Source organism: Cetorhinus maximus, chromosome 2 (genome assembly GCF_964194155.1).
Source record: "Cetorhinus maximus chromosome 2, sCetMax3.hap1.1, whole genome shotgun sequence".
Lineage (NCBI taxonomy): Eukaryota > Metazoa > Chordata > Chondrichthyes > Lamniformes > Cetorhinidae > Cetorhinus > Cetorhinus maximus.
This window is the reverse complement of record NC_135880.1, coordinates 166522113-166549207: the sequence shown is the minus strand read 5'-3', so window position 1 is coordinate 166549207 and position 27095 is coordinate 166522113. Positions and strand designations below refer to the sequence as shown.

The window sequence follows — 27095 nt, the reverse complement described above, 5'->3', positions numbered from 1 at the left end:
ATTCTCAATTTAATTCACCCCACTTCACAATGAGACCTAGGAGGTGCACGTTCTACTTGGCAATGAATTGGGAGTGGGCTGGGGAGGAAGGGGAGGATTGGTGAAATCCTTTAGCATATATGAAATCTGGAAGTCGGGGTTTTTCCATATGCTTTGGAGTTTTAACTTCTGGTCTTGATGGGTGCAACAAATCAGTCCAGACAGATTTCCTGCCCAGAAATCAGCCTGACTGACAGGCTTGCCTTCCAGGAATGCAGGGGTCACTGTGAAGACCAGTTAGGCCCAAGCCCTCTTTCCAGGGTGTCTAACTTTGATTCTAGGGAGGTCCAATTCCAGGGGACCGGGTGTGGCATTTGAGGATTCTAATGGGCGGGTGACTGTGGGGGCGAGAGGAAGCATTTCTGCTCCTCCTGGCCCACAAGGACAGCTGCAAAGGCACTTGCCTTCTCCATGTGGCCATCCTCGCCTTGGTGCAGCATTTGCATTCCCAAGGCCTGGGAAACCCAGTCGGCCACAGCCAAACCTGCAAATATGAGACTGCCAGCCTCATTAACATGTTGAAAATGCCAATGCACCTCCTCAGAGTGGATCAGCTGCCTGCCCCTTGCTTCCCAGCCGGAACTGGGAAGCAAGGCTTCCTGATTCACTCAGAATTTTTGTCCATTTAACATCCATAGTGCCCATTACCTGCTCCAATCCCACCTGCTCATCCATATTAAAACTTTCCAGTAGGTTTCAGGACACGAAAGTGCAAATAAAGATAAATAAAGCCACAAAAATGCCAACAGTCCTTCGGATTTTATAAATAGCATTGAGTACAAGAACAAATAATAATAAATTTCTACTAGCATTATTTATGTCACAGAGTACTGAGTAGAGTTTTGACTGCCCTCTTATTTCAAGGATGTTAAAGTCATTGAGAATATGCAGCATCGATACAACCGCACAATGACAGGCATAGAAACTATGAGGAGAGATTTGTGGTACAGAGCCTGCTGCTGATGGAATAGAGAACTGCAGGCATATAACACATTTTTAAAATTAAGGAGAGTTTTTTTTAGAGTGAACATTTGCTCTGATTAGTGATAAGAGAGTCATCATTTTAAAATTGTCAATGAGAATGGAGAGACAGGTTAGAGACCACTGTATAATTTAAGGGGAACAATGTGATATATATATATATATGAAACAGAGACACATACAGAGTTATGGGGGGAGTTGTGCACTGGGATTAGCTGGGGACTGTTGGAGCAGAGAGTTGAAGCCAAAGATCGGTCATGATTGTATTGAATGGTGGAGGAGACTGGGTGCCAATCTGGTGTAGAACTGCTCCTGTTTCTTAAAAGTCAGTTTTTGTTCTTGCTCCTGTTTCTTAATGCTCTTATATTCTCATGTAAAGCTGAAATGGACACAGTGGACCAAATAGTATTAATAAGTACCAATTAAAGCACATTTACCAACAGTCACATGGTTAAAAAGGCCACTAGCAGATTGACAACAAATGGTTAAACCACAATATAGAAAATCAATTTTAGTGATAACAGATTCATAGGGAGGGAAACAGAACAGGGAGAACAATGAGAGAGCAATGGGAAAAACAGTCCGAATAAAAGTTTAGCCCAAAAGCTGAGACTAAGATGAAAGCTGAGGAGTCTGCAATGAGGAAATTGAGGGAAAAAATGTAGTGGAAAATATTTAACATGAGCTAAACATTTCAAAGAAGTTCGATTAAAACTATGGACAAAAGTGTTAAATGAAAACCAGAAAAAAATGACAAAGTGTATGAAGGATGAGAGGAGATAAATGTATTGCTGATCGATGCACATATTCAATCATTCCACAAATTATAAATGTGATAAGGATCCGGGGGGAGTGTCTCATCTGAAACGGCGCAAGAATCTCCAAGGGAAAGAGGTGGGACAAGTGATTTAAAAAAAAAAAGAGCTGCGATGAGTCAGAGCAAAGGAGTAAAAACAGTATATAAGGGGAGAGGGATCAGGCATACAGAAGACCACAGGGAGAGAGTCAAAACAATATAGACATCTCACCAAAAGCCTGAGTACCAGTGAGGGAGCGGAACACTTACTGCGAGGTTTACAGAGAAGCCCAGGCTCAACACTCGTGAGCTGAGATGAAGTGTCTAGTGTGTGTTCTGGTAATCAACCTGCTCCTCACCTCCTTTCCCACTCCTATCTTATCCCAGTCTTTAAAGAGTGCGGAACCGGGAATCAAAGTGTGCGGTCGGGAGTTCATCCGAGCCATCATCTATACCTGTGGGGGTTCTCGTTGGAAGAGGCTCCTCGATAACCAGAACGGTGAGTATTCAAAAAACAATCTCCCTTTGCTATGCCCCTGTCCAGGAAGTTGGCCGTTTTAGCATCATTGCAATCGAGATGTCTTAATGCTATTTATCGAGTCTCTCATTGAGTTAATAATAGTGATACTAGTTAGGCTATTGCAACTGGAATCATTTTATTTATCTAACGGACCCAATCTTCAAAATGACAGTGAGTATGAAAATAGCGAATGAGAAAATGTTTATGCCAATTTTATTTGCGAATGGCTGTCCCTCTTGTGGGGACAATATACCTGTTATAACCATATTATTACCATATCTCATGATGTAAAGAGTGTGTGGACTGCTGCCGTGTGGACAAGGGTGAGTACAAATGCTGGAAACAGAGCGGCTCAAGTAACTTCTGAAAGACAAGTTAACATGAGGCTTGTTATCAGCACAGTTACTGTCAGGAGGGGACAGCTGGCTTTCAAATGCTATAAAAACAAAAAACTGCGGATGCTGCAAATCCAAAACAAAAACAGAAATACCTGGAAAAACTCAGCAGGTCTGGCAGCATCGGCGGAGCAGAGCAAATGTCCTCATGACCCTTCAACAGAACTAAGTAAAAATAGGAAAGGGGTGAAATATAAGCTGGTTTAAGTGGGGGTGGTGGAGAAGGGGGGCTTGGGGTTGTAGGGATAAGCAAGCAGTGATAGGAGGAGATAACCAAAAGATGTCACAGACAAAAGAACAAAGAGGTAGCTCTAGTGGGGGTGGGGTGAAATAAACGATGGGTGGAATACATTTAAAAATAATGGAAATAGGTAGGAAAAGAAAAACCTATATAAATTATTGGAAAAAACAAAAAGGAGGGAGAAGAAACGGAAAGGAGTGGGGATGGAGGAGGGAGTTCAAGATCTACAATTGTGGAAACAATTGTCACTAGAGCTACCTTGCTTGTCCTGCTTTCCACTCTTTATTAGCACATTCTTTTAGATAATATCACCGCCTACAACACCTCTTTGTCCTTTTGTCTGTGACACCTTTTGGTTATCTCCTCCTTTCACTGCTTGCTTGTCCCAACAACCCCACCCTCCCCCCACCCCACACACTGCCCCCCACCCCCACGCCCTTAAACCAGCTTATATTTCACCACTTTCCTATTTTTACTTAGTTCTGTTGAAGGGTCATGAGGACTCGAAACGTCAACTTTGCTCTTCTCTGCCGAAGCTGCTAGACCTGCTGAGTTTTTCCAGGTATTTCGGCTTTCAAATGCTGTCTAGCCTGATATTCATTTCCAGGACTGTCAGTTCTTATTTCAGATTCTACAGCATTGATGAGGGCTTTCTGGGTGGGTGGAGTTGGGCGCAGTCCTGTCAGTCAGCAGTGACTGTTTATTTGGAGTCACATCATTTACCAAAGAACAAGGTTTCCTTGATCATAGTGCAGGACTTTTCCTGTGTAAATCAATCAGCAAATGTCCTGATCACATTATAGTGGAATCTGCGAGTGTGTTGACATGATAGCGGCATATTTTAGTTTAGTGTGAACTTCAATTAGTAAATTCTACACCTTTCCGATAAACATTTTAAAATTACAAAGCCTTATTGTTGCTTCACATTGTCACTATACTGCAGCTACTACCCACAGGATCGAACCCGGAAAGTGTGATTCGAAACCGAAGGCCAGAATTGGACCGCTGACTTTGAAGTAATGTCAGCAGATAAAATTCTGACAGCAAGGGTGACTCATTGCCAATACTGAAAAGATCCAATTCTCAGTTTGAGGAGTCATAGAGTACACTGCTAGGACCTGGTGAAATTCCACCTGACAGAGTTATACCACACCTGGAGTGCAGCTCAAACCTTCCAGGGATGGTTTCATAGCACGAAAGGAATGAAGCCATTCGCCCATCATGCTTGTGATGGCTCTTTGAAAGTGTCCCCTCCCATTCCCATATGTAAACCTCTACGCTACATCAATTGTCTCACACCTGTTGCCTTTGATATACTGGAGAGTTGGATGGGTCACCCAACTCCTGAGTTATATTTCCAGTTTCAAGGTGCTGTGTATCTATGTGTCTCTACAGATTCACAGAATGGTTACAGCACTGAAGAAGACACATTCAAAGTGTGAAAATAATACAGTTAAAGACAGATCTGTAATTCGAAACAGGAATCTGAACGGCCAATAATGTGGAGATGTTAATATAAAATGCTATAAACTTGTAAACCACTGCTTTATTGCGCTAACAATTCCCCTTTGAGGCAGTGGGAGGAGCGGTGGGAAATGCTAGGAGAATAGTTCTATGATTAAGCTGCTGGTAGAACAGTGAGTGTACGCATGTAGAAAGGTGGAAAGAGAATATCACCCACCTGACAACATTCCAGCATGTCAGCCCTGAACATTGAGAATGGTGACTGATAATGCAATCCCTGATCCATAGTGATTACAATGCAACAAATTTAATATTGGTAATTATCAATGTTCTACTTCCATCAAACAGCACTGACATCACCACAGATGTTGTCAGACCTGGTGAGTTTTTCCAAAATTTTCTGTTTTTATTTCAGATTTCCGGCATCTGCAGAATTTTGCTTTTAGCACTGGGATGGCATCAGTTCATCTAAGTTCTTTTCTGCTTTATTTTCTTTCCCATTCAGGATTCTGGCAATAATAGGAAGGAATGGATTGAGATATTTGAAGGACTAGGCTGAAAAAAGGCAACAAACTGGATTGGAAAATTTGTTGAGACAAAGAAATTTCTGGTATAGATCCAGAAGCTGAAGTGCACGACCTGAATGCCAGGATTAGTGACTGACTCCCATTCAGCAGGCAGCGACTAGAAACAGTTTGACTGTATCTAATGCAGTAAAAAAAAAGCAGAATTTTCACCTGTCAAGCAGGGGATCAAACCTTTTAAATCAAAACCACAAACATGAAAGTTCCCATTGGCAGGGGTGGGGATAGTCAGGGAATGACGGGGAGCAAAGAAAGGGCTACCTTCTAAGATTTAGAAAATATTTACTTGCCAATAGACTGCAATGTTTATCCAAACACGTGTTTGAATGGATAGACTCTCTCATGATGTTGCTCCTCTTGAGAATTGGTGTTCCATTGACTGGAGTTTAACCAATTTTCTATCGCAACTGCAGTGTAACACAATTGTTTAACTAAACATTGATGGTCACTTAGAGATGGCTGTCAATTATTTCTCTGACTATACAGCAATGTACATTTAATCGACTATATTTGTGTAGTCAAAACACAATACAGCCCAATTAAGCAAGTGACTTTTGAAAGTCCAAGGGCTGTTTCTCTGCCCTAGACAGAGGAAAGGAGGAGATGGCCATATACAACCAGGACAGAGTGAACAATATAACTTCAATTTCATTAATCTGGCACATATTCACAGATGGAATTGTATTCCTGTTTTAGATCCCTTCCAGACCTCAGCTGATAAAGACAACTTCAAGGAGATGGACAGCATGAGGAATCTTCAGAGAATGTTTGGCATTGACAGGAACCAAGAAGTTGAGCCATCTTTTGTGGAGCAAGTGATCGACGAGTATTACAACCAGCAAAATCAGATACCGGAGGATTTCATTGAGTACCTCCGCCAGATTTATGGAGGCAGCAATAACAACCCCGCATCTGCATCATCACGGATGCAGCACCTACCCTGGGCCAGATCCTTCAGGAAGAAAAGGACAACATCACCAGGGTTGTCAAACAAATGCTGCTTTTACGGCTGCACCAAAAAAGATATCAGCGTTCTTTGCTGAAAACCAAGAAACCAGCCACAACTCTACATGACAGCCTACGGCCTCAAACAAGCTATATTTAGGGAGTGGTATCCCTTTCAGAAGAGAAATATGTCAGACTGGTGATAAGGAGTGTGAAATGCAATGTGAGTCCATTCTATGGCCTTGGAATCTGAGGTAGATAATGCAGGCAAAGTCTACTGCAGTCTCTTCCTGTTTCATTCTGTTTATGGGGAATGTGATGCATGAATTCCGTCCTATTTAGGGAGGGGAGGCAGGGAAGCAGATAGCTGCACGGTCACAGTTATGAGGCTAGTGTCAAGGAGTTCAAATATCATTAAGAATGGTCAAGGTCAGTGAATTCACGTTAGGAATGTAGGAACATAAGATCAATAATAGGCCATTTAGCCCCTTAACCCCATTCTGCTATTTAATGGTTAGGGTGATCAATAACCTAACTCCATATACTTGCCTTTGCCCTATATCCCTTAATACCTTTGACCAGCAAAAAATCTATCGATCTCAGTTTTAAAATTAACAATTAGAATAGCTTCAGTTGCCATTTGCAGAATAGAGGTCCAAAGCTCCACCATCCTTTACACTCCTAGAAGACCTGGCTCTAAATTTTTGATTATGCCCCCTAGGCCTAGGCTTCCCAACTAGTGGGGATAGTTTCTCACAAACTGCTCTATCTACTCCCCTCAATATCTTGAGAACTTTAATAAAATCACCCCTTAACCTTCTAAATTCCATGGAGTACAACCTCCCTAGTTTGTTTAATCTCTCATCATAGTTTAACCATTGGATTCCAGCTATCATTTTCAGCAGAGCCTTCTGGGTGCAGATCGGCCTTAGCAGTCACCAACGTACCAACGGGATCCCTACCAAACACTCCAGATGATGAACATGGACATCTTTGCCTCAAAGGATGAAGAGCCCCTCATGCTGCTTTGGATTAAATTATATTTGCCACGTTTCTGCTCACTTGAACTAGTCCATTGATATCTTTCAGCAATCCATAAGACCATAAGACATAGGAGCAGAAATTAGGCCAATCGGCCCATTGAGTCTGCTCCGTCATTCAATCACGGCTGATAAGTTTCTCAACCCCATTCTCCCGCCTTCTCCCCATAACCTTTGATCCCCTTACCAATCAAGACCTATCTATCTCGGTCTTAAATCACTCAATGACCTGGCCTCCACAGCATTCTGTGGCAATGAATTCCATAGATTCACCACTCTCTGGCTAAAGAAGTTTCTCCTCATCTCTGTTCTAAAAGGTCTTCCCTTTACTCTGAGGCTGTGCCCTCGGGTCCTAGTCTCTCCTACTAATGGAAACATCTTCCCCACGTCCACTCTATCCAGGCCTTTCAGTATTCTGTAAGTTTCAATCAGATCCCCCCTTATCCTTCTAAACTCCATCGAGTATAGACCCAGGGTCCTCAAACGTTCCTCATATGTTAAGCCTTTCATTCCTGGGATCGTTCTCGTGAATCTCATCTGGACCCTCTCAAGGGCCAGCACATCCTTCCTGAGATACGGGGCCCAAAATTGCTCACAATATTCTAAATGTGGTCTGACCAGAGCCTTATAAAGCCTCAGCAGCACATCCCTGCTTTTATATTCTAGTCCTCTCGAAATATATGCCAACATTGCATTTGCCTTCCTAACTACCAACTCAACCTACAAGTTAACATTAAGAGAATCTTGGACTAGGACTCCCAAGACACTTTGCACTCCAGATTTCTGAATTCTCTCCCCATTTTGGAAAATAGTCCATGCCTCTATTCTTCCTACCAAAGTGCATGACCACACACTTCCCCACGTTGTACTCCATCTGCCACTTCTTTGCCCATTCTCCTAACCTGTTCAAATCCTTCTGCAGCCTCCCCACCTCCTCAATACTATCTGTCCATCCACCTATCTTTGTATCATCTGCAAACTTAGCCAGGATGCCCTCAGTTCCTTCATCTAGATCATTAATGTATAAAGTGAAAAGTTGTGGTCCCAACACTGACCCCTGCGGAACTACACTAGTCACTGGCCGCCATCCTGAGAAGGACCCCCTTATCCCCACTCTCTGCCTCCTGCCAGACAGCCAATCTTCTATCCATGCTAGTACCTTGCCTCTAACACCATGGGCTCTTATCTTACTGAGCAGCCTCCTGTGTGGCACCTTGTCAAAGGCCTTCTGGAAGTCCAAGTAGATAACATCCATTGGCTGGCCTTTGTCTAACCTACTTGTTACCTCCTCAAAGAATTCTAACAGATTTGTCAGGCATGACCTCCCCTTGATGAAACCAAGCAGACTTTGCCCGATTTTACCATGCACTTCCAAGTATTCTGAAATCTCGTCCTTAATAATGGACTCTAAAATCTTACCAACGACCGACATCAGGCTAATCGGCCTGTAATTTCCCATTTTTTGCCTGACTGCCTTCTCTCTTCAGCTATCTCCTTCAGAACTCTGGGGTGTAATCCATCTGGTCCAGGTGATTTATCAACCTTCAGAACTTTCAGTTTTCCTAGCACCTTCTCCTTGGTAATGGCCACCATACTCACTTCTGCCCTCTGACTCTCTTGAACTTTGGGAATGCTACTCGTGTCTTCCACTGTGAAGGCTGACACTAAGTAACTAATCAGTTCCTCCGCCATTTCTTTGTTCCCCACTACTACTTCTCCAGGGTCATTTTCCAGCGGCCCAATGTCCACTTTTGCCTCTCTCTTACCCTTTATATATCTAAAAAAACTCTTGCAATCTTCTTTTATATTACTGGCTAGTTTACCCTCATATTTAATCTTCTCCCTCCTTATTTCTTTTTTAGTTGTCCTCTGTTGGTCTTTGTAGGCTTCCCAATCCCCTGGTTTCCCACTGCTCTTCGCCGCATTGTATGCTTTCTCTTTATTTTTTATGCTGTCCCTGACTTCCCTTGTCAGCCATGGTTGCCTCGTCTTCCCTTTAGTATGCTTCTTCTTCCTAGGGATGAATTTTTGCTGTGTCTCCCAAATTACTCCCAGAAACTCCTGCCATTGCTGTTCCACTGTCTTTCCTGCTAGGCTCATCTCCCAGTCAATTCTGGCCAGCTCCTCACTCATGCCTCTGTAGTTGTCTTTATTCAACTGTAACACTGTTACATCTGATTCCAGGTTTTTCCTCTCAAATTGCAGGGCAAATTCTAACATATTATGGTCACTTCCTCCTAAGGGTTCCTTCACCTTAAGCTCCCTTATCAAATCTGCCTCATTACACATCACTAAATCTAGAATTGCCTGTTCCCTAGTGGGCTCCACCACAAGCTGCTCCAAAAAGCCATCTCGTAGACATTCCACAAGTTCCTTTTCTTGGGATCCACTACCAACCTGATTTTCCCAGTCTACCTGCATATTGAAATCCCCCATGATCACTGTAACCTTGCCTTTCTTACACACCTTTTCTATCTCCTGGTGTATCTTGTGCCCCACATCCTGACTACTGTTCGGAGGCCTGTATATAACTCCCATTATGTTTTTATTACCTTTGCAGTTTCTCAACTCTACCCACACAGATTCTACATCATCTGACCCAACATCATTTCTTGCTATCGATTTAATTTCATTTCTTACTAACAAAGCAACTCCACCCCATCTGCCAACCTGCCTATCCTTTCTATAGGATGTCTATCCTTGGATATTTAGCTCCCAGTCCTGATCCCCTTGCAGCCATGTCTCCGTAATGCCCACCACATCATACCTGCCAATTTCAATCTGCGCCACAAGCTCATTTACCTTATTTTGTATATTGTGTGCATTCAGATACAACGCCTTCAGTTCTGTATTTCCCGTCCCCTTTCTCATTGTTGTCCCTTTATCTGCTGTGCTTGAAGTTAGATTCCTAGCCCTTTCCAAACACTCTGTCCTATTTTGTGTTCTGGAGACTTTAATAGCCTCTCCTGGGCTCTCTTTTCTTTTCAGTTTTTTCATAATTTTCCATGAAGTTGAATCCACCCCTCCACACACTAACCTGCTGCTTTGTTTCCCATTAGTCATACTTCTTGGAGTTTTACCCTTCTCTCCCCCCTCCAATTTCTATTTTAAAGTCCTGTTGACCAACCTATTTACCCTTTTCGCTAGAACATTGGTCCCAGATTGGTTCAGGTGGAGACCGTCCCAACGGTACAGATCCCTCCTGTTCCAATACTGATGCCAGTGCCCCACGAAATGGAACCCCTCTTTCCCGCACCACTCCTTTAGCCATGTGTTTACTTTCCTTATTCTCGCGTCCCTCTGCCAATTTGCACGTGGCTCGGGTAGTAATCCAGAGATTATAACCCTTAAGGACCTGTTCTTTAATTTAGTTCCTAGTTCCTGATAATCTCCAAACTACAACTTTCTTCCTCATTATCAATCAGGCAGACAATTTTTGTATTGTCGTATTTAAAACTTAAGTAGGTGCTTTTAAATTATGGCTTTCTATATGGACTGAAGTGCAAGCTTTTGGAAGTGGTCTCACATTGTTTGTTTTAATTCTATCCTATTCACCTTGCTCACACTCTCCATTCTCCTACCTGGGTCCAAACTCTGAAACTCTTTCTCCGCTTTGAAAAACATCCCAGAAATCTACCTCATCAAACATGCTTTCAGTTCTTTCCTCAATTTTCCCTCCTAATTCTACTCAGGAATGCATGTCATTGTGAAGCACTTGCAATACTGTGGTGCCTTTAGGCACTGTATGAAAATAAGTTCCTGTTGTCAGTGAAAAATAATTTCTCTGCCAACAGAAATGTTTGTGCTATTTTGGGGTATGATACAGTGAGAGTACCAGACCAATGGAAATTTCAGCTTACTCTCAGAGGGTCGTAGGGCTGGAGGAGGTTACAGAGATAGGGATCGACGAGATCATGAAGAGGTTCGAAAACTAGGATGTGGATTTTAAAATGAAGGCCTTGCTGCAAATGGAGTCAATGTAGGGTCGCAAGGACAGTGGTATTTGGTAAACGGGACTTGGTTCAAATTAGGATGCAGGCAGAAGAACATGGACGAGCTGAAGTTTATGGAGAGTGGAAGAAGGGACCAGGCAGGAGAACACTGGGGAGTCAGGTCTAAGGTAACTATAACATGGATGAGAGTTTCTGCAGCAAATAGCTGAGGCAGGGGTAGAGGTCGTTGTTACGGTATTGGACCTATGCAGTTTTGGTGTTAGAAAAGACATCCGGTCAGAATCTCATCTCGGGGCTAGATACACCGCCAAGGTGTTGTTCAATCCGCAACATTTGCCAGGAAGCAAGATGTTGACTTTGGCCTAGAGTTTGTGGCAGTGACCAAAGACAATGGTGTCGGCTTTCTTAATACTTGAAAGAAATTTACAGTGTGACAAGTTAGAGACAGTGAAGGGGTCATAAGAGGTGGAGGTAAGGTAGAGCTGGGTGTTGTTACTTTGGTAGTGCATTCCACAATCTTGTAACACACTGTGCAAAAAACATTATCCTATACCCTGTGCTAAACTCCATTTTATTCCCATTGCTATGCTTCCTTATTCTAGATCTCTCAATCAGAACAGATCAACTGTTGTTTCATCTATTGTGTTGTATCCTTTCATAATTTCATACACCTTTATCAAATCACACTTACTCAGCTGTTCTAAACACAGCCCCGATTTTTCAGGTCTTTCTTCGTGTTTACATGAGAATTTGCTGAATATGAATAATAAGTTTAATCGCCCTATCATGCTACAACAAAGCTTTAATTTTAGTCTGAGCATTAAGCTTTTGTGATGAAACCTGCTTTCAGCCTATATAATTTTATCTTGCTTTAGAAAACGCGTATCTGATAATTGTAGTGCCTTCATTGGGTTCAGCATTATTGGATGCATTGGAAATTAATAACATGATTGTTTTTAGCTTATATTTTGTATTGTTCCTCTCACACAGGAGCACCTTTGTGGCTAAATAATAGTTAAACCCATTTAGCATGTTGTTTGATGATGCCTTTAAATTTATTAAAGGTGCTATATAAATCCGAGCTATTGTTGTTGTAAAGGAGGAGCACCTGAATCAGATCTTGCCTATCAGGAGGAAGTCATTACAAATTATACTTTACTGTTCCAGCTAATATGGTTTCACTTATGTTAAATGTTAAATCTGGATTCATAAATACACACTAAATTTGCCAAGATTAGATAGTTTTAGAATCTCATTTTTAGAGTTTGTGCATAGGTGTTAGTGGGCAGTGTTCAGTGGGAAATAAGTTTCAATATTTTGAATGAATTAAATAAACTATTCACAAAAAAAAACAATTGTCTTGAGAAATTGAGTTGAAACCTTTACAGCTGCATTTTATTTAATTGGTTTGAAGAGATTCAGCATGAAGAACACAAGCCTGTCACATAGACCATACGAGAAGTTACAGGTAAATTACGTTTGCCTTATTCCATGTTTGTGAGATGTTTAATAGACTACATGGTTTAAAATCTCACTGAAGCAGAGTCCATGTGTATAGAATAATCTATAGAGATGTATAGTTTTCAGCAAAGAACGCTGATATCTTTTTTGGTGCAGCCGTTATAGCAGCATTTGCTTGACAATCCTGGTTTTGTTGCCCTTTTCTTCCTGAAGGATCTGGCCCAGGGTAGATGCTGCATCTGTGATAATGCAGATGCGGGGTCGTTATTGCTGCCTCCATCAATCTGGCGGAGGTACTCAATGAAATCCTCCGGTATCTGATTGTGCTGGTTGTAATACTCGTCGATCGCTTGCTCCACAAAAGATAGCTCAACTTCTTGGTTCCTGTCATTGCCAAACATTCTCTGAAGATTCTTCATGCTGTCCATCTCCTTGAAGTCGTCTTTATCAGCTGAGGTCTGGAAGGGATCTAAAACAGGAATACAATTGCACCTGTGACTATGTACCAGATTAATGAAATTGAAGTTATATTGTTCACTCGGTCCTGGTAGTAGATGGCCATCTCCTCCTCTCCTCTGACTAGGGCAGAGCAATGGCCCTTGGAGTCTCAAAAGTCACTTGCTTAATTGCGCTGCATTGTATTTTGACTACACAAATATAGTCGATTAAATGTACATTGCTGTATAGTCAGAGAAATAATTGACAACCATCTCTAAGTGACCATCAATGTTTGGTTAAACAATTGTGTTACTCTGCAGCTGTGATAGAAAATTGGTTAAATTCCGGTCAATGGAACACCAATTCTCAAGAGGAGCAACTTCATGAGAGAGTCTATCCATTCTAACACATCTTTGGATAAACATTGCAGTCTATTGGCAAGTAAATATATTCTTAATCTTAGAAGGTAGCCCTTTCTTTGCTCCTCATCATTCCCTGACTATCCCCACCCCTGCCAATGGGAACTTTGTATTTGTACTTTTGATTTAAAAGGTTTGAACCCCTGCTTGACAGGTGAAAATTCTGCTTTTTTTTACTGCATTAGATACAGTCAAACTGTTTCTAGTCGCTGCCTGCTGAATGGGAGTCAGTCACTAATCCTGGCATTCAGGTCGTGCACTTCAGCTTCTGGATCTATACCAGAAATTTCTTTGTCTCAACAAATTTTCCAATCCAGTTTGTTGCCTTTTTTCAGCCTAGTCCTTCAAATATCTCAAACCATTCCTTCCTATTATTGCCAGGATCCTGAATGGGAAAGAAAATAAAGCAGAAAAGAACTTAGATAAACTGATACCATCCCAGTGCTAAAAGCAAAATTCTGCAGATGCTGGAAATCTGAAATAAAAACAGAAAATTTTGGAAAAACTCACCAGGTCTGACAACATCTGTGGTGATGCCAGTGCTGTTTGATGGAAGTAGAACATTGATAATTACCAATATTAAATTTGCTGCATTGTAATCACTATGGATCAGGGATTGCATTATCAGTCACCATTCTCAATGTTCAGGGCTGACATGCTGGAATGTTGTCAGGTGGGTGATATTCTCTTTCCACCTTTCTACATGCGTACACTCACTGTTCTACCAGCAGCTTAATCATAGAACTATTCTCCTAGCATTTCCCACCTCTCCTCCCACTGCCTGAAAGGGGAATTGTTAGCGCAATAAAGCAGTGGTTTACAAGTTTATACCATTTTATATTAACATCTCCACACTATTGGCCATTCAGATTCCTCTTTCGAATTACAGATCTGTCTTTAACTGTATTATTTTCACACTTTGAATGTGTCTTCTTCGGTGCTGTAACCATTCTGTGAATCTGTAGAGACACATAGATACACAGCACCTTGAAACTGGAAGTATAACTCAGGAGTTGGGTGACCCATCCAAATCTCCAGTATATCAAAGGCAACAGGTGTGAGACAATTGATGTAGCGTAGAGGTTTACATATGGGAGTGGGAAGGGACTCTTTCAAAGAGCCAGCGCACGCATGATGGACGAATGGCTTCATTCCTTTCATGCTATGAAACCATTCCTGGAAGGTTTGAGCTGCACTCCAGGTGTGGTATAACTCTGTCAGGTGGAATTTCACCAGGTCCTAGCAGTGTACTCTATGACTCCTCAAACTGAGAATTGGATCTTTTCAGTATTGGCAATGAGTCACCCTTGCTGTCAGAATTTTATCTGCTGACATTACTTCAAAGTCAGCGGTCCAATTCTGGCCTTCAGTTTCGCATCACACTTCCCGCGTTCGATCCTGTGGGTAGTAGCTGCAGTATAGTGACAATGTGAAGCAACAATAAGGCTTTGTTATTTTAAAATGTTTATCGGAAATGTGTAGAATTTACTAAATGAAGTTCACACTAAACTAATATATGCCACTATCATGTCAAAACACTAGCAGATTCCACTATAAAGTGATCAGGACGTTTGCTGATTGATTTACCCAGGAAAAGTCCTGCACCATGAACAAGGAAACCTTGCTCTGTGGTAAATGATGTGACTCCAAATAAACAGTCACTGCTGACTGACAGGACTGCACCCAACTCTCCCCACCCAGAAAGCCCTCATCAATGCTGTAGAATCTGAAATAAGAACTGACAGTCCTGGAAATGAATATCAGGCCAGGCAGCTATTGAAAGTCAGCTGTCCCCTCCTGACAGTAACTGTGCTGATAACAAGCCTCAGGTTAACTTGTCTTTTAGAAGTTACCAGCATTGTTTCTGTGTTTCCAGCATGTGTACTCACCCTTGTCCACACGGCAGCAGTCCACACACTCTTTACATCATGAGATATGTTAATAATATGCTTATAACAGGTACATTGTCCCCACAAGAGGGACAGCCATTCGCAAATAAAATTGGCATAAACATTTTCTCATTCGCTATTTTCATACTCGCTGTCATTTTGAAGATTGGGTCCGTTAGATAAATAAGATGATTCCAGTTGCAATAGCCTAACTAGTATCACTATTATTAACTCAATGAGAGACTCGATAAATAGCATTAAGACATCTCGATTGCAATGATGCTAAAACGGCCAACTTCCTGGACAGGGGCATAGCAAAGGGAGATTGTTTTTTGAATACTCACCGTTCTGGTTATCGAGGAGCCTCTTCCAACGAGAACCCCCACAGGTATAGATGATGGCTCGGATGAACTCCCGACCGCACAATTTGATTGTCGATTCCGCACTCCTTAAAGACAGGGATAAGATAGGAGTGGGAAAGGAGGTGAGGAGCAGGTTGATTACCAGGACACACACTAGACACTTCATCTCAGCTCACGAGTGTTTCCCTCCCTCACTGGTACTCAGGCTTTTGGTGAGATGTCTATATTGCTCTGACTCTCTCCCTGTGGTTTTCTGTATGCCTGATCTCTCTCCCTTTATATACTGTTTTTACTCCTTTGCTCTGACTCATCGCAGCTCTTTTTTTTTAAATCACTTGTCCCACCTCTTTCCCTTGGAGATTCTTGCGCCGTTTCAGTTGAGACACTCCCCCTGGATCCTTATTACATTTACAATTTGTGGAATGATTGAATAAGTGCATCGATCAGCAATACATTTATCTCCTCTCATCCTTCATACACATTGTCATTTTTTTCTGGTTTTCATTTAACACTTTTGTCCATAGTTTTAATCGAACTTCTTTGAAATGTTTAGCTCACGTTAAATATTTTCCACTACATTTTTTCCCTCAATTTCCTCATGGCAGACTCCTCAGCTTTCATCTTAGTCTCAGCTCTTGGGCAAAACCTTTATTTGGACTGTTTTTCCCATTGCTCTCTCATTGTTCTCCCTGTTCTGTTTCCCTCCCTATGAATCTGTTATCACTAAAATTGATTTTCTATATTGTGGTTTAACCATTTGTTGTCAATCTGCTAGTGGCCTTTTTAACGATGTGACTGTTGGTAATTGTGCTTTAAGTTGGTACTTATTAATGCTATTTGGTCCACTGTGTCTATTCCAGCTTTACATGAGAATATAAGAGCATTAAGAAACAGGAGCAAAAACAAAAACTGACTTTAAAGAAACAGGAGCAAATCTACACCAGATCGGCGCCCAGTCTCCTCCACCATTCAATATCATCATCGGCTTCCACTCTCTGCTCCAACAGTCCCCAGCTAATCCCAGTGCACAACTCCCCCCATAACTCTGTATGTGTCTCTGTTTCATATATATATTGTTCCCCTTAAATTATACAGTAGTCTCTAACCTGTCTCCCCATTCTCATTGACAATTTTAAATTGATGACTCTCTTATCACTGGCTCCCTAATCAGAGCAAATGTTCACTCTGAAAAAAACTCTCCTTAATTTTAAAAATGTGTTATATGCCTGCAGTTCTCTATTCCATCAGCAGCAGGCTCTGTACCACAAATCTCTCCTCATAGTTTCTATGACTATCATTGTGCGGTTGTATCGATGCTGCATATTCTCAATGACTTTAACATCCTTGAAATAAGAGGGCAGTCAAAACTCTACTCAGTACTCTGTGGCATAAATAATGCTAGTAGAAATTTATTATTATTTGTTCTTGTACTCAATGCTATTATTTATAAAATCCAAAGGAATGTTTGCATTTTTGTGGCTTTATTTATCTTTATTTGCACTTTCATGTCCTGAAACCAACTGGAAAGTTTTAATATGGATGAGCAGGTGGGATTGGAGCAGGTAATGGGCACTATGGATGTTAAATGGACAAAAATTCTGAGTGAATCAGGAAGCCTTGCTTCCCAGTTCCGGCTGGGAAGCAAGGGGCAGGCAGCTGATCCACTCTGAGGAGGTGCATTGGCATTTTCAACAAGTTAATGAGGCTGGCAGTCTCAGATTTGCAGGTTTGGCTGTGGCCGACTGGGTTTCCCAGGCCTTGGGAATGCAAATGCTGCGCCAAGGCGAGGATGGCCACACGAAGAAGGCAAGTGCCTTTGCAGCTGTCCTTGTGGGCCAGGAGGAGCAGAAATGCTTCCTCTCGCCCCCACAGTCACCCGCCCATTAGAATCCCCAAATGCCACACCCGGTCCCCTGCAATTGGACCTCCCTAGAATCAAAGTTAGACACCCTGGAAAGAGGGCTTGGGCCTAACTGGTCTTCACAGTGTCCGTTGCGTTCCTGGAAGGCAAGCCTGTCAATCACGCTGATTTCTGGACAGGAAATCTGTCAGGACTGACTTGTTGCACCCATCAAGACCAGAAGTTAAAACTCCAAAGCATATGGAAAAACCCCGACTTCCAGATTTCATATATGCTAAAGGATTTCACCAACCCCCGCCTCCCCGCCCTCCCCAGCCTACTCTCAATTCATTGCCAAGTAGAACGTGCACCTCCTAGGTCTCATTGTGAAGTGGGGTGAATTAAATTGAGAATTTAATCAAATATTTGTGAAAATTCCTGTAGCTATGACACAAACACCTCATTGAGGCTAAATTCCACATTCCTGGTCTTTCTCACTCCACTGAGTCACGTGATTTGAGGTTAAACTCTCACTTGTCCACTTAAACATAAAACGCAGTTTACAAAACAATTGGAAAATACATTCATTCAGAGAACAGTTGATCACATTGTTGTGTAACCAACTGGATTCCAACAGCCCACAAATAAGGCACCAAATAAACAGGTTTAAGCAACACAAATGAAGCAACTTACACTTCAAATGCAATGAAATGAACAAAAGATGGTGGAAAAGGTGTCAAGGTAAGTTGAAAACTGAAATCATCGAGGGCACATTCTCACCCTTTCTGCTGTTCTCCCCACTATCTCCAGGAGTTATTTGAGGCCTTTCCTGGTGAGACAAGTGGCAAAAATTCAATCCTCCTAAATAGATGAGGTGGAGGTTCAGGCTGGCTTGGGGTCTTTCTGCTCAAACACACAATGCTCACACAGCCCGATAAAGGGATATTATTAAGGGGAAAAGGGTTGGCTGTGAGCCCTGCTTCAGTTAATGCCAGGCTATGAATGTAATCATCCGGAATAAGACAAAGGCCTTGTTTGCAAGTGGGCAACCATTCTGGAGAGGGATGGGAATTATTGATCCATTGTAGGAGGCAGGAAGGTGTTTGTAGATACGGTAAATCCTAAGAAAGCGCACTAGATGGTATGATTGATGAGAGTGGAGGGTATGGCAGTTGCCATTGCTATTCATAGAAAGGCAGTGGAAGGCACCACAATGGCCCTAATGGAGAATGTTGAGAGAGGTACAGGGTGTCTTGATTATGGAGGAAACAAGCCTTTTGTAGCAGAAGGAGAGAGGGCAGGCAGAGCAAATGCAGAGGGGGTAAAGATCGGGTGGTATTTGTAGGAGGCAGAGGAGATAGAACTTGGAATGATGGGGTGAAGGGAGTCAGGTGAGTGGAGCTCAGGAAGTGCCAGAGAAAGCTAATGGGAGTAGTCGGCTTGGGTCCAGAGCAGCAACCAAGGCAGACACACAGGTAAAAGTTGAACTATGCAAGCAGAGTAGAGATTTATGGCTTTTCTGATGCAGAAACTGGAGCCAATGGGCCATGAGGCAGCAGTGGAATGCATTTATAGAAAATGCCAGTATCTGCAGCCAACTGAACATCAAGAACAGGACCAATCAGTTTGGAGATGATGGGTGAAGAGATAGAAATAAGAACCACTGGAGGTGTTGATTAATCAGTTGGAGGTGTTGATTAATCACTTAAGGCCAGATTGAAATTAGGAAGCCCAGTAGATTCAGGAGATATTTTGGAGTTTAATTCCCATCTACTGAGTGGCTGATATAAAGATATGGGTGAATCCAGGATGCAGCAAAAGAGTATAATGTAATTGAAGAAAAGTATAGGAATGAGAAACTGCAAAGATTGGGAATACAAAGAAGGTGAAAAGACATTCAGAGACCATAGGGAGGAGGAAGATGGTCCAAGGAACAAGTACAAAATACAAAGAGCAGCAGATTGAAGAGAACAGGTGGGGCCGGCCTTAAGGTTAGATAGCACCTAACATTGCTTTAGATAGAGCAGGCTCAGAGACAGTGAAAGTTGAGCTTTATGGAGGTGTAGAACAGGAAGTAAAAAGGAAGGCAGCAGTGAGTTTAAGTTCCCAAAAAGAGAATTATCACAATACAAGCAGCTTGCCTCTTCTTCAGCTGTGTTGGCATCACAGACTAGCATCTGTATACCACCAACATTTGTAAAGGAACACAGTTAACAATGTGATAACAGCCACATAACCAATTTTTTCTTGTGTGATGTAAACTGAGGGACAGACATTAGCCAGGACACCAGGGATTACTCCCATACTCTTACTTTGGAATAGCACAATGGGAATGTTTATATCCCTGAACTGGGACCTCAGTTTAACAGTTTGACTGAAAGACAGCAGCTCCAAGTATACAGCCATTCCTCATTGCTGCACTGGAGCATCAGCCTTGATTTTTACACACTCAAGTCCTGAGAGCAGGATTTGAACCTCGAGCCTTATGGCTCAGAGGTACAAGTGCTACCAGTTGAGCCACAGCTGACACCTCCTTCTTACCTTTTAGTCTTTAAACTCTGTGAACAAAATTTTATGTCAAGAACACAGGAAATGCAGATCAGTGGCGATCTAAGATCAGCAATTAATGGCAGCAAACGTTTAGCAGTGGCCAACATAGATTCACAAGGGGAAGATCCTGTTTGACAACATTTACTTCTTTGAGGAAATGGCGCCTGAAGTTGACTATGGTAAATCCCACTATGTTTTGTGACTAGACTTGCAGAAGTCATCCAGGAAAGCAGATCAGGGAGAACGCGTAGGTAAAGGTAAAGTTTGAGATAGCTCAGAGCCAGATTGGATTGGACCGGTCTAGTCCCGCTGGAAGTGTATGCTTCTGGCCAACAGTGTATCAGAATCCATGAGGAAAGGCATCATCACCCTCATCTACAAGTGGAAGGGGGAAAGGGAGGAAATTAGAAATTGGCGACCCATTTCACTGTTGAATGTGGACTATAAAATTCTGTCCAAGGTCATCGCCAATAGGTTCAAGTCTGCCCTGGAGTTGGTGATCACCCTGACCAGACCTGCGCTGTACCTGGCAGGAAGATCTCTGACAGCCTTGTGCTTTTCAGTGATAAGATTGTCGATGTACGGGACAGAGGTGTGGACACCTGCCTCATCAATCTGGACCTGGAGAATGCCTTTGACAGAGTATCACACACCTACATGGTGAATGTGCTCTCCAAAATTGGGTTTGGGGAGGGGATCTGCAATTGGATCCAACTTTACTACACAAACATCCGTAGCACAGTTTTAATCAATGAGTGGGAATCAGAAAGCTTTTCAATGCAATCTGACGTCAGGCAGGTCTGCCCTCTGTCCCCTGTCCTGTTTGTGTTTGCAAAGAACCCTTTGCTGAGTCCATCAGGAAGCATCCGGGCATAAGAGGAGTGATGATCCCAGGCAGTGGAGGCACTGAGGTTAAAGCCTCCCTCTACATGAATGATGTCACCGTCTTTTGCTCGGATCTGCTGTGTGTGTGCAGCCTGATGAACATCTGAAATCAATTCGAAGTGGCCTCAGGTGTCAAGGTAAATTGTGACAAGGGAGAGGCCATGTTCTTTGGGAACTGGGCTGACTGACCCTTTATCCCGTTCACTGTGAGGTCAGATAGCCTGAAGGCGTTGGGGACATGGTTCGGAGGGACTGGGGCATGCGTTAGAAACTTGAAGGAGCGAGTAGCCATGGTGAAAAAAAAAATGGGCATGTGGGAGTGATGCTCCCTCTACATTGTGGGTAAGAACCTAGTCATCAGGTGTGAGGCATGCTTGGCGTTGCTGTACATGGCACAGGTCTGGCCCATTCCTCACTCCTGCACTGTGTTGATCAAGCAAGCCATCTTCCACTTTATCTGGAGGTTGAAAATGGACTGTGTTCACAGGGATAAGATGTACAAAGCTCTAGATAAAGGGGGAAGAAACGTACCCAACATCGCCCTCATCCTGATTGCCACCATTGTGTGTGGCTGCTTCAAGCAGTGTGTAGACCCTCGGTACGAAAACACCAAGTGTCACTACGTGCTGAGTTTCTACCTGTCCCCAATGTTGTGAAGGATGGGTCTGGTCACGCTGCCGCAGAACACTCTGAGTAGTTGGACCGTGCCGTACCACTTGTCCCTTATGGAAAAATTTTGCAGAGAAACACCTTTGACCTCAAGTCCACCAGGCAGTGGTCAGCAAGTAACATCCTAGAGGCCCTGCTAGAAAAGGAGATGGTGGATCCTGTTGGATGGTTCCCCAAGCAGACTGTCAAAGACATTTGGCAGAATGCCTCATCGCCAAGACTTTCCAACAAGTATCAAGACGTAGCTTGGCTGGTGGTGAGAAACGCCCTCCCCATCAGATCCTTCCACATGCCAGGTGTCTCACCCCCTATGAATGCTGCCCTTGAGGTGGCCGAGGCAGGGAAGAGATCATTGTGCACCTCCTTATGGAATGTGCCGTTGCAAAGGAGGTCTGGAGAGAGTGGTATTGGTCAAGGTTCATCCCAAACAGTTCTGTGACACAGGGTTGTTCCCAGGGACACACACCAAGACAAACGTGAACTGCAGCTGGAGGATCATCAACTTGGTGAAAGACGCTCTTTGGTCTGCTCGAAACTTGCTAGTCTTCCAGTGCAAAGAGTTGCCCCCGGCTGAGCGTTGCAGACTAGCACATTCCAAGGTCCAGGACTACGTGCTGAGGCACGCGTTAGAGCTTGGGTCAGGCGCCGCTAAGGCACAATGGGGAAAGGTCACTGCCTAAGACATTTCAGCCAGAGTGTACCAAGGGGCTGGGAATTGTATAGACCCCTTGGGCTGTATGACTCACATTGAATGTATGCAGTGTATCACAATTGTATTGAAGCACCCCTGGGTGCAACATGATCTATGGAGGCAACTTAAATACCATTGCACTGTCTGGCATTGTCATTTTGAAATGCCTGTAATGTTCCTTGATTGTATTGATGCACTTCAGGGTGCAACATAATCTATGTGGAAAACATGAATATTATTACGCTTTTTGTGATGGCCATTTTGAAACGTTTTGTAATGTTCTTTCAGATATGTTATGAATAAAGTATATTTTTGCAAAAAGAAATCTGCCAGGTTTGGTGTTTTTACTTGACATCCATCTTGGAGAAGGAGCGGATTGAGCCCACCTCCCCCAAACCTCCAATTTGAACTGTACTTGCATCAACAAGATTTCTACATCAGCAGGACTATCACCTGGTGCTCTGTGGATAGTACCCTCACCTCTGAGTCTGAAGGTTGTGAATTCAAGAGAACAAAAATGAAGGCTGACAGTCTAATGCAGTGCTGAGGGAAGGCTGTACTGTCAAGTGAGCTGTTTGTTGGAGGAGGCACTATACCCAGGCCTCCATCTGACCTCTCAGGCGGATGGACAATATCCCATCATACAATCTTGAAGGAAGTTTTTCCTGTCCTGGCCAATATTTAACCCTCAATCAGCATCACAAAGAACAGATAGTTGGGAACACCATCACCTGGAAGTTCCCCTCCAAGTCACTCACCATCCTGACTTGGAAATATATCACTGCCCCTTCACTGTCACTGGGTCAAAATCCTAGAACTCCCTCCTTAACAGCACTGTGGGTGTACTTACACCACATGGACAGCAGCGGTTCAAGAAGGCAGCTCACCACCACTTTCTCAAGGGCAACTAGGGCTGGGCAATAAATGCTGGCCCAGCCAGCGAAGCCCACATCCCATGAATGAATTTTTAAAAAAATATCTGGTCATTACCACTTTGCCCATGGGGTCTTCTGAATGCAACTTTGTTGCTGCAGTTCTAACATTACAGTAGTGACTACACTTCAAAAGTGCTTCGTTGGCTGTAAACTGTTTAGGATGTCCTGGGGTCCCGAAAGGTACGGTATAAATGTAAGCCTTAAGTACTCCAAAGCAAAAAGTTACTGCTGCTCCCAATAGGGTTGCCAACCTCCCCAGGGTTGGCCTGGAGTCTTCAGGAATTGAAGATCAGTCTCCAGGACACTGCTGCATGCAGCCTTGGAGAAAAATCATTGGGACATTTAAAAAGATTGTTTCTTTTCTCATTTTCTTTGAGCATTTCTCTTTACCAGGTATAAGAACATTGAAAATGGTGGTGTGGGAAAAAAGCTGTTTGGCTGACAGCCAATCATCATCCAATTGGGTAATAAGTCTTTTTGCTTTCTAATTGGTGGAGGAAGGCAGTACATCACAAGTATGGCCCACTAATGGCTGGAGCGTGGTCCAGGGATCCATTTAATCACAGTTGTCAGCATTGGTTCCCAGGCATATCTCCATTGCGCAGCTAACTTTTGCTGCCAGCATTTAAAACAGGAACTTCTTCTTTAAGTTCACTCCTTTTAAGGGCTGAGTGTATTCCACCAAAGTCAAGCCTCCCATCCCTGGGCAGTGAGCCCTCAGCTGTGCTCATCCACAATAGGTTAATAGCCCTAGTGCTGAAATATAGGTTCAGGTGCATTCAGCTCGGTTTCCAAGGAGTGCATTGTCTTACATAAATGATGGGGGTGTGCAGAGGTGAAGTGAGAGGAATTAGCTCCCAGATCACCTTTCCTCCTAGAAAGACCATTTTGTTTGTAATATGGTTCCAAGGACAGGATTTGTACAACTGCATAAAAAAAAAACATCTTGTTTAGCAGATTGCAAAAACGCCTCTTCAAGGATTATTTTTAACAATTAATGCAATTCACCTTTGCCTTAGATTGTTAAATACCAATCACTTTGCCTCTGCTGTGCAAATTGGATTCTCACCCACCACTCATGGAAGATTCATTTGAGCTCACAGAAGCAAACTGGGTTCTATCTGTCGTTCATTGACACTTAAAGTCTCACTTATTTGTTCAATTTGATCCAGCATGAAGATTCACTTGCACCTAAAGCACAGATGGGTGAACTTTTCCTTGGGCCTGTGGGGATCAGAAAATCGAGCAAAGGTGTGGCTCTTAAAAGGGTACAGCTAACCCTTAAAGGGGAACTTGCGGTGCGGACAGAAAAGTGGAGACATTAGTCACTGCGGCACAGCAGACAGGCAGGCAACATTTGCTGTTTTGATGTCTAACATCATTCGCAGGGAAAATGCCAGGATCTATAATAAAGGATGTGATGACAGGGTATTTAGAAAATAATGGTAGGATTGGGCTGAGTCAACCTGGACTTACAAAATGAAAATCGTGGCCTGAATTTCACTCTTGGCCTGCGTGCCCAAGTCGGCGGGAATGGAGGCAGATGTGGAATCCACTCCTGGCTGCGGTTGCATTGCAAACACGATTTCACGCTGGATGGCCAATTAAGGTCCGCCCAGCGTGAAACGCGTCCTTTCAACGACCGGGTAGGGCTGGCTGGGGGTGGGGCCTGTTGGGCACCTGGTCCAATGGCGAATGGGCGGACGCTTCAAAGCCAACAGAGGCAGCTCCCTGAAGGCCGCCATGGGAGAATCTTTGGAGTCTGTCCAGGAAACCATTTCATTCAAACAATGGCCTCGCCAGTGGCTGGAGGCATCAGGTGGGAGGGCAGGTCAGGTGGGCACTCAGCACCCCATTTCTCGGACGAGTGCCTCGAGGTCCTTGTGGAGGAGGTCAGTATCATTTGGGACACTCTAGTACCCAGGGATGGAAGGAGGAGGCCACTGCACCTGACCAAAAAAGCCTGGGATGGAGGTGGCAGCCGATGTCAGTGGCCATGAAGTTGTGCGGCGCGCATGGGTGCAGTGCCACAAAAGGTTCAACGATCTGCTGCGCTCGGCAAGGGTGAGTACTGAGTTGGCATGGATCAGTGTGGAGAAGTGTTAATGGCTGGCCATCCCCCCATGGAACTCAGGGGAGTTAGAGTCTGAGTGCCAACTGTCACTGACACTGGTGCCAGCCAAGGGGATGAGCCCTGGCTGCTTGGCCTGAGTGCCTTGCGGGTGGTGAGTCTTTGGAATTCTCTGCCCCAGAGGGTCCTGAAGGCTCAGTTGTTGAGTGTGTTGAAGACTGAGATCAATAGATTTCTACATATTAAAAACATCAAGGGGTACGGGGATATTACAGGGAAATGCTGTTGAAGTAGAAGATCAGCCATGGTTTCCTTGAATGACAGACTGGGGTCGAAGGGCTGAATGGCCTACTCCTGCTCCTATTTCTTATGTTCTTATGAGTGCCAAAGATTTGGAGATCCTGCTGCAGGCGATGCTGTAAAGGAGGGCGGGCCTACCTGGAGATGAAGACTCTCCAGTAAAACTGCAGGTGCAAATTGCATAGATGTAATTTTGTCCCTCTCACTGCTGGACTTTCCGCACCACATCCTGTGCTCTTATCTCTCTCTCTCATTCTTTTTTGTGTTTTTTCCTGTAGTTGCTGACCCCAGTGTTTTCATAACTGACGTTTAGGGTTGAATTTTCTGTGCCCGCTGGTGTTGGGGGTGTATGGCGGTGTGAGTGAACAATATGGCGACAAGGCCGAATCTCGGCTTAACGACGTCGTGAAACTGGTTTGGCCGAATCTCGGCTTAACGACGTCGTGAAACTGGTTTGCAATCGTCCACTATGCCCGTCAATGGCGGGCCGCGTTTCCCACCGTTGGACATAGGGAACCTCATTGTAATACAGAGATTAAAAACAAAAAAACTGCGGATGCTGGAAATCCAAAACAAAAAAATAAAAAATACCTGGAAAAACTCAGCAGGTCTGGCAGCATCGGCGGAGAAGAGTACAGTTGACGTTTCGAGTCCTCATGACCCTTCAACAGAACTAAGGTAAAATAGGAGAGGGGTGATATATAAGCTGGTTTAAGGTGGGGGGTGGTGGGGTTGGCGAGAGAAGGGGGGGTGTGGTTGTTGGGACAAGCAAGCAGTGATAGAAGGAGATAACCAAAAGATGTCACAGACAAAAGAACAAAGAGGTGTTGAAGGTGGTGATATTATCTAAAAGAATGTACTAATTAAGAATGGATAGCAGGACAAGCAAGGTAGCTCTAGTGGGGATGGGGTAAAATAAGACTAAAAGGGCATAAAAGGTATAGATAAATGATCAGTGGAATACATTAAAAATAATGGAAATAGGTGGGAAAAGAAAAATCTATATAAATTATTGGAAAAAAACAAGGAGGAGGGGGAAGAAATGGAAAGGGGGTGGGGATGGAGGAGGGGGTTTAAGATCTAAAATTGTTGAACTCAGTATTCAGTCCGGAAGGCTGTAAAGTGCCTAGTAGGAAGATGGGGTGCTGTTCCTCCAGTTTGCATTGAGCTTCACTGGAACAATGCAGCAAGCCAAGGACAGACATGTGGGCAAGAGAGCAGGGTGGAATGTTGAAATGGCAAGCGACAGGGAGGTCTGGGTGATGCTTGCGGACAGAACGAATGTGTTCTGCAAAGCAGTCACCCAGTCTGCGTTTGGTCTCTCCAATGTGGAGGAAACCGCATTGGGAGCAACGAATGCAGTAGACTAAGTTGAAGGAAATGCAAGTGAAATGCTGCTTCACTTGAAAGGAGTGTTTGGGCCCTTGGAAGGTGAGGAGAGAGGAAGTGAAGGGGCAGGTGTTGCATATCTTGAGTTCGCATGGGGAGGTGCCGTAGGAGGAGGTTGAGGAGTAGGGGGTGATGGAGGAGTGGACCAGGGTGGCACGGAGGGAATGATCCCTACAGAATGCCGCCAGGGGGTGAAGGGAAGATGTGTTTGGTGGTGGCATCATGATGGAGTTGGCGG

General features: G+C 43.7%; 2 protein-coding genes across 2 annotated transcripts; one reads left to right on the top strand and one right to left on the bottom strand.

The window, feature by feature from the left end:
- Positions 1-2037: 2037 nt before the first annotated feature.
- Positions 2038-6063, top strand: LOC144690756 (relaxin-3-like). The gene is made up of 2 exons (XM_078558556.1): positions 2038-2315; positions 5717-6063. Exons 1-2 carry the CDS (start codon positions 2132-2134, stop codon positions 6061-6063), a joined length of 531 nt encoding a protein of 176 aa, XP_078414682.1. The 5' UTR covers positions 2038-2131.
- A 6268-nt stretch (positions 6064-12331) lies between these two features.
- Positions 12332-15693, bottom strand: LOC144690746 (relaxin-3-like). Its single transcript, XM_078558543.1, has 2 exons — positions 15510-15693; positions 12332-12888 (listed from the first exon to the last, which is right to left on the bottom strand). Exons 1-2 carry the CDS (start codon positions 15691-15693, stop codon positions 12542-12544), a joined length of 531 nt encoding a protein of 176 aa, XP_078414669.1. The 3' UTR covers positions 12332-12541.
- Positions 15694-27095: the final 11402 nt, after the last annotated feature.